At 43.9% G+C, this 12,223-nt stretch overlaps 1 protein-coding gene across 1 annotated transcript in view; it reads right to left on the reverse strand.

The window, feature by feature from the left end:
* Window positions 1–12,223, reverse strand: part of USP12 (ubiquitin specific peptidase 12) — a 76,762-nt gene that overhangs the window by 9,921 nt on the left and 54,618 nt on the right. Inside the window, exons 3-6 of the mRNA XM_073583125.1 lie at window positions 6,633–6,846; window positions 4,327–4,556; window positions 2,499–2,575; window positions 1,599–1,682 (exon numbers count right to left, since the gene is read on the reverse strand). Coding sequence (XP_073439226.1) covers window positions 1,599–1,682; window positions 2,499–2,575; window positions 4,327–4,556; window positions 6,633–6,846 — 605 coding nt within the window. The remainder of the gene's footprint in view (window positions 1–1,598; window positions 1,683–2,498; window positions 2,576–4,326; window positions 4,557–6,632; window positions 6,847–12,223) is intronic.

A 12,223-nucleotide genomic window follows, 5' to 3' on the forward strand; every position in this document is an offset into this window, starting at 1 on the left:
GAACACTAAAATACCACATCCTGTATGTCACTGAATGAAATATGCAAAAAAGAAGAAAGAAGCTAGCGCTGCTTGTGGTTAGAACGCATAACATGAGGTGCATATTCACATATTAACATCTAACTGCAGTGCAAGTGCAGATAAAGGCCAACCAGGTCTGAACATTGACATCTCAGGTTTGACCTCCACACATTGCCTGACCAGCAAACACAGATGAAGGGCGATGCAGGCTCAGACACAGGTGAACAAATTAAATAAAGCCTGGGGCAGGGCGGGGCTGCTGTGTGTTTGCACAGCAGCCTAGATCCATCACGATGAACACAGCCAAAATGGCGAACATAACCCAGCGCGCACGGCATCAGTGGTGGTCAACCACAAACCAATATGCAATAAAATAGGAGAGAGAAGCCAGCGCTGCTTGTGGTTAGAATGCATAACATGAAATATTTAGGAGGCCGTAATGGCACAGTGAATAATAATAATAATGTAGAGTAGGACTCCCCACATGAGATTGCCTTGGCGCGGCGGGGTGGCTCAATTTATTGATCAATATTTTGCCAAATGTCTCATTTTGAATACAGTTAGATGTTAATATGTGCATATGCACCTCATGTTATGCGTTCTAACCACAAGCAGCGCTGGCTTCTCTCTCCTTTTTTACTGAATGAAATATTCCAGATTCAACTCTTTATTCATTACACAGTGGAATGCATTGTGAGCAAGAAAACAAAGATTGTTAATGTAAATCAAAATGAATATCCCACGGAGGTCTGGATTTGGAATGATACTCAAAATCAAGGTGGAAAATCAAATTACAGGCTGATCCAACTACAGTGGAAATGCCTCAAGACAAGAAGACAATGCCTCAGAATATCGATAAAGAGCACACGGCGCAAATGTTGACTCTGCCAATAATGGCAAATGCCAGTCACCCTGCCCGGTGTTGGGCTGTAAGCCCAACACCCACTTGTGGATGTCGGGACCTCATACCACCCTCATGGAGTCTGTTTCTGACAGTTTTTGCAGACATGGATGTTAGTGGCCTGCTGGAGGTCATTTTGCAGGGCTCTGGCACTGCTCCTCCTTGCACAACAGTGGAGGTAGCGGTCCTGCTGCTGGGTTGTTGCCTTCCTACGGCCACCTCTACGTCTCCTGGTATCTGCTCCATGCTCTGGACACTGTTCTGACAGACATACCTACCTTGCCACAGCTCGCATTGATGTGCCATCCTGGATGAGCTGTACTACCTGAGCAACTTCTGTGGGTTATAGACACCGCCTCACGCTACTGTACCTCTAGGGGTGAAAGCAACGACAATGCAAAAGTCACCAGAATAACAGCCAAAAAGGATGAGAACAGAGAAATGGTCTGTGGACACCCTTTGCAGAACCACTCCTTTATTAGGGTTGTCTTGCTAATTGCCTATCATTTATACTTATGGTCTGTTTCATTTGCACAACAGCGGGGACATTGTTTATAGCGTTGCTTCAAAACTGAACAGGTTGATTTCACTAGTGTGATTGACTTGGAGTTACACTGTGTTGTTTAAGTGTTTCCTTTATCTTTTTGAACAGTGTTCCCATTGCAAAATACATCACCTCTTATGTGCTTCCTGCTTACTGCGACATTCTTCACAGTAATACTTGTACTCACTACAAAGGGTCTCCGTGTTGCTAAAACCCCTAAGTGAATAAATGCATAAAATTAATTAAAATAAACTGGTGATGGTTGACACATAATTAGCGCATGCTTGGGTGTTATTTGAGTATCTGGGTGTGCTCAAACAATATGTTTGAGTCCCTGCGGCTGCAAGACACGCAGCCATGCAGACTCGAGCATATGCAAGCACGTCCAAGATAACACCCAAGAATGCTCAAATGACACGTTATCTGAGCATGTTCACTTATCACTAATAATTACTTAAAATTGACAAATCTTAGCATCCAACAATGAAGAGATCAGGAAACCAGGTTATGATTTTCCCATTCATTGACCCTGCAAGGAAGAGATCCATACCCAGCTTACGCTAGAAGAGATCCATACCCAGCTTACGCTACCCTGTATCCATGGGGTCTGCGAAGTCCAGTCTAAATGAAGTGATGGCCAACATGCACACCTCCGCTCCATTCATTAACTATGGGACTACTGGGGATAGTAGAGCTGGACCCCTCTGTCTTCTTATAGAGCGTGATAGGAGCATAGGGTTGAATGCTTGACCTCCACTTCATGCAGCCAGGGCTTTGTAAAGTACCGTTCTCAAGATTGTTGGTTCTAGAGGTCAGACCCACAGGATGAGTTAGTTATCTAATATCATAAAGATAGGGAATAACTTTTTAAAGAGGATTTCCAGTTTTTGGAGAAACCCTCTCCCCAGGCAGAGTTTATTTTAAAAAGAAAATTAAGGACCAGATCCAGCACCGAGATTCCATCGTTGCCCCCAGAGTCTGTTATTGTCTAAATGCCCAGTCTGAATGGATCCCGAACTGCATGACAATTACCTTAAACAGTGTGTGATTGATGTGTTCTGTTCAACATCTACAGAAAGATCTAAAAAATCTTCATCTTTACTGCTTATCTGCAAAAAAAAAAAAAAAAAAAAAATAAAACAATTATAAAAATACATTTACATTTCTCAATGTTCACTTTACACAACCCCCTACCTAGGTTCCTCTTACACCAGCCGACAGACAGCACTAAATAACGGCCAATCAGCCGACTGGCGGTGGATTAATAACCTGTATACACATTCTCAGATGCAAACGGAGTGATCGGTAATAGATTGTTCATAACGGCTGCCATTGCTCTCGGCAGCACAAGTCTTGTTTACACAGGATGATGTGCTGTCGAGAACAATTTTTTTTTTTGCTTGTGCAATCCCAAAGATCATATTTTCCAATGAACAAGCATTTCATCGGTAGCCGGATTAGACTGTACGATTATTGTGAAACAAGCGTTTCTAGGAGTCTGAATTTCTATCAATCTTGCAGAGTAAATGCCCCTTTATAACACGCTCATCAGAGTGACCCCTGCTGAGACCTCCAGCAAATCGTTATGATCTGCGGGAGAAATCTGGTGGTAGGTGCTCATTTTCTCTGCAGTGCCATCAAAGGAGAAATTAAGCCCTCAAACTCATTGAATGAAAGTTGAGCAAACTCGTTAGGTTCCGCGGAACTGGGCAACCATCTGTCATGTACGGAGGCCTCCCAACTCTCCTAGGGAGAGGATATTGGTGGAGTGAGGGGGATAAAACCTGCTGGAATTTCAAAGCCCCATCCGCTTGTATTCAAATAAATGTAATAAATGTAAATAAGGTCTTGTCCAGATGACATCTCTGATGTGTGTAATGTATCTGTATTCCACAAGGCTACATGATTCTGGAGACCAGACTAACCCAGCTCTGCTCTTGGCCGGCTCTTCACAGCGCTGGAGCAGTCGATTGACAAGTCTCTTCCTATGTACACAGGAGACCTGCAGCACTGCTGGCAAAAGCTTTGAGCGGCGTTGGGGAGTAGTCTGGCTTCGTCACCAGCTATGGTCTTTGGCTGGATCTATAAAGTAACGCCGGGGCAATTCACTGAATAATATAACTGGCTGAAATCATGCAGCGATTCATGCTGCCTATTGTTAGGGCAGCATGAATCGTCTGACCGGCTCCCTTTAAAACTGATATGACCATGGATATAGAGGTTTCTTAAAAAAAAAAAAACAATGAGGTTTTCATTTTGACCATCATTGCATTTTGAGACGCTCTGTAGTTTCCTACTATACTTTGTGTTTCAAAACCTTCTCATTTTTGAGATCTCTGCTTACTGTTAGCAAACTAAATATTCCTCATTCAGAAAGCCGAAAAACTGCAGTGATCATTTCCATCTAGCAATGCACAGCTCATTAAAGGGGCACTGAAGTAACAAGAAGTCATCACCTATCCAACATGACAACCAGGGCTGTGGAGTCGGAGTCCATTTTGGTGGAGAATGTGTCATGGAAATTGAGGAGTTGGAGGTTTGGCTTACCGACTCCACAGCCCTGGTGACAACCACTGATCACCAGACACAATCGTCCGATCTGAACGGAGCAGCAGTGTCCATGCTCGCTTCATCGACTATGGGTCTGAGAGAAAGCCTCTGGTACCCTGGTGGTGGTCGGCATCTTATCTCAAGAGCAGAATTTCATTTCAAGACCATGCAAAGGCACTTTCATTTCTTGTGTTTTTCCCTCATTTCTCCTCCCACGCTGTTTTTCAGGGCACAGGAGTCAAATCATATATCCTATGTGACCAGTTTCCCATTACATGTAAATCTCCATAATATAAAAAGAAAATCTCACCGTCTCACATGTAAGACATCTGGTTTCATTAGTTAACGTTCCCTGAAAGATCTCGTGCACCCAGGTGGGGTCCGGCGTGCTGTTATTGTTCTCATTATCGATGTTCCCGTTGGGTATCCGGCCGTTCTGTTTCTCCTGCTTTCTCTCTTCTTGTAATATGTCGGCGATCGTGTTGAGCAGGTAGTTTAAGAACTCATGGGCGTCCTGCTGCATGTAGTTGTCGAAAAGCTCTGAAAAAGAAGCCAGACCTGAGCTACAGAAAGTCCAAGTGGGAGACTAATCTTATGCAATATTAATGGGGTCATCGAAAATTAGAAAGAAGGGTCAGGGTTTCATTTTTTTTTTCCCAGCACAGTCCTATTTTTTTTTTTTTTCCTACAAGCCCTCAACGACCGCCAATACGCCTTTTTATGATATTTCCCATTTAATTTCTCTCTCCCCTATGTGACAGCACCCAACTAAAAACTTGTCCCAAAAAAAGTACAAGCTCTCATACGGTGGATAAAAAAAGGAAAAAAAAAAAAAAAAAGTTATGACTCTTGTAAGGAGGGCAAAAAACACGACCAAGTAAAACCAGAAAAAAAAAAAACCTCTCTGTACCTGAAGGAGTGAAGGCATTGCACTCCGGCCATGATCTGTGCCGTCGACACCTTGTGTACCCTGCCAGAACGTTCCCCGGTTCAAGTATAACAAGGTGGAGGTGGAATATCGCACCTAGAGGGTACGAGCTCTTACTAACCGCAGCATTAAGAAGACTTCATTTCTAAAAGGGTCCCATTCACCTTAGATCAGTGTGGCGCAGGTCCCGGCCAGTGCACGGCATCAACAGCAAGCAAGAGCTCCAGAACAAGAACTGCACTGATCAGTGAGCCATGTATTATCAGTGCAGCTTCCAAGGCTAAGAAGGGCTTAAAGGGGTCTTCTGCTGTCAACAAGTGCAGAGCTGCTGAGCTCCGTTATTGGCTGCAGTGCTACTGACATGACATCAGTGCTGCTGTAGACTATAACAGACACTGGGAGCAGTGGTGGAGACTCCACTGGACCTGGGGAGGGCGAGTAAAGCACAGATTGTTTTTATAGACTAACCAATACCAAAAAACTGCAGACATGGGACAGATGTTTTCCAAGACTGGACAACCCCTTTAAGAACAGTAGGTGGCATCAGATGACTGCAGGTCCTGCAACTAACAGAAGTCTAAAGGATTCCTAACAACTGCGAGGGAGACAAGCGAGGAGACCGTTCATTGAGCCTCTGTGCAGCTAAACAGATGTGCCGAACAGAAAAGCACCACGGGCTACGATTACACTGATAATCATCATCCAGTTGTAGCAAAAAGCAACAGATTCCGCTTACACCAGCATTATATGCATGTACGGGGGACAGCATTACATTTTCATCTTCCCACTGAAAACTGAACAGCCGAGCATGAGAAAATAAGGTCAGACAATTGGTAGCATAGATAGATGGCCTCATGGTCACATCCCCAGCACGGATCCCATCGCTCCTCTATATTTTCTCAAGACATATGGAGAAAAAAAAAAATGCACAAAAAAGGTAAAAAAATCTCTGCAATCCTGTGCGTCCTTTATCCTCCTATTTTTGTTTAATAGAATTTTGCACCATATTAAAATTAAACCTGATAAATATCAAAAGAGCAAGTCTCTAGAAAAGAACTGGCTGCAGCAGAAGCCTCTCCCTTTTCTGCAGTGGGACAAACTGATCTGACCAACCTCTTCCTGACATTTGATGTACTGGCGAGTCATTGTCACCCCATCTGATGAACGCTCACTGCTCTGAAGCTGGATTACTAGATCTAGCCAACGTTTGCACAGAGGTAAAAACTGTCTACCACCAGACAGAGAGGTCATTGCAGGCCAACGGCACAGTCACGTCACCGGTTTGATCTTCTGGAGAACACCACTCCTGGCAGTCAGGAACCTGGGAGATAGTAGAGCGGTGCGCTCCTGAAGACAAACACTCCTTAAAAAAAAAAATACTAGGAATCTAAAGCAATTGCTTACCCATTTGTGATCGTTGGATGTCAGAACTCTCGAAACCCCTACTGTTCAGCTACAGCAGGGGCACCAGGCGCAGCGGTCATACGGTAGGGCTGCGGTACCTGCATCATCAACGCAGAAGCTGCAGCACTCACCTGCGCGGCTCTACACCTTGGCAGTAGTCAGATTACACACATGGTCTGTCCTAACAAGACCCCAAAGCTTCATTTTTCTATAGGTTCAACAGCTTAAATATACGAGACAAAAACAATGATAAAATAAAAAAAAAGAGGAAGCGCAATAGTTACCATTTTCTTTCCGTAACCGGGTAATAAACTTTTTTGGAGGAATAACGCCAACTTTTTTCTTTTGCGTGGCTATGCTGTGGAAGAGGTCAGCCAGGCAGGTAAGGAGATTCTCCTTCTTTCTGGGTTGGCTTTTGTAGGCGAGAACTTTTTCCCGAAAAGGGCGGCAGAAATAAAGTGCCTGTAGGACAGAGTTGCAGTAGCAGGTATTCCCGAACTGAGGATGTAAAAGGAGAAAAGAAGAAGAGGTTACCACATGTGGGCGACTGAAAGTCCACTGGAGGCTTGCGAATGACGACTTTGCTCCAGACTTTAAACATGATGAAAGGGATTTTATAAACTCAGAGGGGTTGTCCATTGGATTATTCTTGGACAACCTCAAAGTTTAGCAATAATAAGTAAAAGCACAACAAAACAAGAAGGACTTTTTTTTCCCCATCAAGACTATTTTCCATGTCGCTGTATTCTCATTTTTTGATGCACTGGGACAATAAAAAGAACCTTCAACATCCATTCTGTAACATGCTCTAAATCACACGCACATTTTTTTTTTCCAAGATTTGTGAGATAAGGTTTTGCTTTGCTTACCAAATTATGACTGATAACATTTCTGTAACCCAATCTGGTGGGAAAAAGAAAAAAGGAAAAAAAAAAAAGCTTTCCCATCACTGCTCCGGATCCCATGACCATTAGCTCTAGATCGTGACAGATGCTTTTTAAAATAAGTGTCAGAAATGGCAATCAAGGTTTGATTTCGGTGAAGAAAAAAAAAAAAAAAAAAAAAGTAGAAAACTTTCAGTTTTGTTCAATGAGACCAAGATAAATATGCAGAATTCTGTTTGGAGAGACTGAAGGAGGCAGGATTAATTAATATTGTGGAAGCTTTTGTATACTGGAATGATTCTGTTATTGAGCAGGTAAGGAAACATTACAAAAATGGATAAAAAGACAGAAAAAAAAAAAAAAAAAAAAATCAGGTAAAAGAAGCAGCAGCAATTATGATTTAAATGTGATATATTTGAGGATAAAGACCCGGGGCAACAACTACATAAAAGTCTTATGATCAGCCTTAGGGGTACGTCACACTAAGCGAGATCGCTGATGCGCCACCGATTTTGTGATGTGCCGCTTAGTTACCCGCTGTATACCCTGGATACCAGCGTGCGCTGGAAGCTGGGATCCAAGGTAAACAGCAGGTAACTAAGAGCCCCGCGTGCTTAGTTACCCGCTATTTACCCTGGATACCCGCGTCCTCACTGTCCTGATCGCTGGTGAGATCTGCCTGTTTGAGAGCAGAGACCAGCAATCATGTAGCGACGCACCAGCGATCCTGACAAGATCGTATCATTGTCGGGATTGCTGGTGCATCTAGTGTAACGGGTAACGGGACCCTTACAGAACAAATAACAGAAAAGACCAAAGTTCTGGACAATGGCAGATGAGATAAAGGTGGAGGAAACGTGGATGATGTGCGACTGGACATTTCTGGCAATCAAGTAAGCAGCATTGGAAGGGTTAGAAAATGATGGCTGAAAAGAGGAAAGCGAGAAAGAAACTAAGTGTAAGGTGGAAATTATGGCGCCTGCACATTTCCCTTCCAATCACATGCGCGCTTGGCTCGTCGGAGGTGCATGTGGCACCGTGAAAACTGGAGGCCTTCTTACTGGGGAGCATGTGCGTTGCGTCAGCACCTAGTGGGAGCACAGAGTGCACCATTACTGTAAAGATCACCCTTTATTGTTTGTGGCTCTATTAGCGCCGGCTTGGCACATTTAGTTTACAGACAATATCTATCTGATTTATTATTTTTGTGGCATTATTTTGGAGAAGTAATGACAATCAATCAACAGTCAAAACATTGGGGGTAAGAGCCGAATGGAGTTTGTGCAAACTGGGAAAACGAACACGCGAAACGTTAAATGTGTCTGTGTGGCAAACGCTGCAGATACAAGTTCCTCCAGGGGGTTTGGGTCAGATGGAATAGACGGGAAAAGTGGGCAACTCGTCACAAAGAGATCATCAACCTGTAAGCCACTGGATTTAAAGGGGTTTTCCACTACTAGGACAACCCCTTTTCGATCTGAATGTTTGGCGTCAATAAAATACAAACTCTTCTACTCCCCTCACGTTCCCGGGGCTGTCATTATGACAATCCGGCGCCCTATCAGCGCTGGCGTCACTGTTGCCACCTTCAGACGTATTCATCAGCAGCAGGAAGACACCGCTGCGGCTGATCAAGACTTCAAGATTTTCGTTTTTTTTTCCCAAAAGTGGGGACAGTGACACCAGCGCTCATTGGGTGCCGGAGTCACAACAGCTCGAGCGCACAGGGAGCACAAGTGCAGACACCGCTGGAACAGGAGGTGAGGATAGGTGTTTTTACTTTATCGGCACCAAACATATCTCAGATCAAGAGTGACTGTCCTAGTAGTGGACAACCCCTTTACCTGTAGCCACTTTTATGACCACCAGAACTGGAGTGTACCGCTATACAGTGACTAAATGGTGGCAATATTAGTCTCTTTATGGGGTTTTTCGCATATTTGGTAACAGTTTGGTGGTATACGGCAGTCACTATGTAGCGGTACAGTGGTAGAGTTGGTTATATTGGTCTTCGTACATACAGTACAATTCTTACACTGTGTAAATTTGGACTAGACAACCCTAAAATACACCAGATTAATCATAGCGGTTCATGTGGTTTGATAACTCGAGCAAATCTTTACACTGTCGACTCTTAATCTAATCTTACACAATCTGTGACTTCACACACTTTGTGCCGAAAACGTGTGACACGATTTTGGCGCATAGTGCTGCGCATTAGTCGATGGCCCTTTAACAGTGAAGTGCGGTCACTTAGGTCTGATAATTAACCGTGTTTACAACATAATAAATATGGCGCAAATCATACTAAGCAGCTTTTTGGAGAAAACGATGCCAGAATTCTGGTGTACTTAGCTAGATAAATCTGCCCCAGTGTGTTTTGTCTAGTAAAAGTATTTATTTGGTTATGGTCACAGTGCGGCGGTATTATTTGTGCCTACTATATCGAATATACTGAAAAAAAAAAAGGCGTATCAGGAGACCTATCCATTGAGACTTGTGCCCTTGATCGCTAAGGACCCTAAGCATTGCCCTGGCTTAACGTAAATAGGTCTATTGACTGGAGATAACACCACAATGTCAGAACAACCATCAAAACAGCTGGTCCACATCTATCTAAAAAAAACGATAGAAATGTGACTAAATCCCTTAATTTGTACAGCAGCTATAAAAATTGCAGACAAAGCGAACTTGGCAATATTCCGAGCTTTTATACAAGTCATCGGGGCCTGTCCATAAGAACGTTGAATGACGAGAATACTGGAATTATCTAGGAGCGCCACCGTGACTGTAGACCACCACGAATGAAGCAGGCATGAGCATTAAATCAGTGTTCAGATAAGTTGGCCCAAAATGTTTATATCTGCAGTATGAACGGGCGAAAATAAAACATGTAGGGATTCACAATATTTTTTATTTCATCATTCTTCTATAGTGAAGCTCATTGCTCTCTCTTTGTGGGGATCTGACAGCTTAAAACAATTATACTTTACCACGGACGCCAAAAAATATGTAAAATTCATCCGTCGCAGTAAAACAGACGCCAAAATAAAATCCTGATACAGTATACTACTATAACAATCTCCTATACAGTCCTCCCTGCACTCTACATTGAAGTTTTCATGATAGGAGGAAGCACCAGATTATTAAACTTTAGAGATCATCCAATGCCGGATTCAAGGCATTTCGCAGAACAGGAAAGGCGGAGGTTCTGTTCTAAAAGGCCTGCAATCCCTTTACGCAGCTGTTAGCGCTGCTGAGATCCGCCGTTGTCCAGCTGTCATGCTTTCCTTATATAAACAGAGGAAAAAAAAAAATATGCATAGATATAAAGCATCAGCTGCTGAATTATTGTGGAATTTACAGAAATAAAGCGTTTATTATCCGGGGAATGCGCCATCTTTTGTGGAAGTCTGAGCTTTAATAACTACCACAATGTTTTATCCCAGTAAAACGTGGAGAAGACAGCAGACGGCATTATCTCGCATTTCAGGGAAGTCTTCTATTTATGGAGCATTTTTGGAATGTTACCGCGTATTTACACAGCAGTGGCAGAGGCCTGACTACGGAGGCTTTGTAGCCAGATCGGAGCTCAGAAAACATCTACGGCGGAGGCTAGAAATCACACTAGCTAGTTCATAAGCGGGCAACAAAATTATATTATTACATGCAGGGCTGTGGAGTCGGAGTCGTGGAGTCGGCGTCGGTATAAAATGGACCGACTCCTAAAATATATAATAAATTGGGTACAGTAGTTCAATGCAGAATGTGCTGAATATTTTTTCATAGGAATTTGGGAAAGTTATGAAATGTCCTATTAATGGCTGTTCTATTCCTGATCTAAGGCTACATTCACACACAGCGTTTTTGCTGCGTTTTTTGAGGATACGTTTTTCAGCTGCAAAAGCTGATCAGATTTAAAAAACCGCATCACCTGAAAGGTTTTTGAGCTCATAGATAATGTTTTCAATATCAAAAGCAGATTAGAAATCTGCTCTATCTATCCATATCTGTCTATCCATATCTTATTTGTACCAAAAAGAATGAAAGCTGGGTAGCACACAGACTAAAGGTACTGTCACACTTAAGGGCCTGTCACACTAAGAGATATCGCTAGCAATATCGCTATAACTAGTGACGTTATAGCGATATTGCTAGCAATATCTCTGTGTCTGATACTTACCGACGACCGGCTCCCCCGCTGGTTATCGCTGATCGCGCGAGAACGTTCAGGACTGTTTCTCGTCGTCAGCTTCCTGCGGCGCTTCCTGCTGTGACGACGAGCGTGGAGCCGGGCGGGAGGACGCAGGATCGCCTGGTGTGACAGGTAAGTAGCGACCCCCGTCCCCAGCGATGTCGCTAGTGAGATCTGCCTGTGTGGCAGCTCACTAGCGACCACTTAGCGATGTACCAGCGATCCTGACCGCGTCATATCGCTGGTCGGGATCGCTGTTACATCGCTAAGTGTGACACTACCTTTAGCGATGCACCAGCGATATGACGCTGTCAGGATCACTCGTGCATCGCTAAGTGGTCGCTAGTGAGCTGCCACACAGGCAGATCTCACCAGCGACATCGCAGGGGTCGGGGGTCGCTACTTACCTGTCACACTAGGCGATCCAGACGTCCTCCCGCCCGCGTCCACGCTCGTCTCTCCACAGGAAGCGCTGCAGGAAGCTGACGACGAGAAACGGTCCAGGACGTTCTCGCGCGATCAGCGATAACCAGTGGGGGAGCCAGCTGGAGGTAAGTATCAGACATAGCGATATTGCTAGAGATATCGCTAAGTGTGACAGGCCCTTTACACTTCCTGCCAGGCAAAGGAGGAGGAAAGAGCGTCTCAAACATCATTAACAAGATATTTTGTAAGTGACAAAGTTACTGTAACAATGACAGCAGATATGTCTAAAAGACAGCTCGTACAGCTTGTTGTGAAGGACGGTGTACCATTAACATTATTTGCACAACCAGCTTTTACAGCTCTTAATGGA

This window comes from Dendrobates tinctorius, unplaced genomic scaffold (assembly GCF_039654945.1).
Source record: "Dendrobates tinctorius isolate UK_male_01 unplaced genomic scaffold, ASM3965494v1 ptg000075l, whole genome shotgun sequence".
In the NCBI taxonomy this organism is placed as follows: Eukaryota; Metazoa; Chordata; class Amphibia; order Anura; family Dendrobatidae; genus Dendrobates; species Dendrobates tinctorius.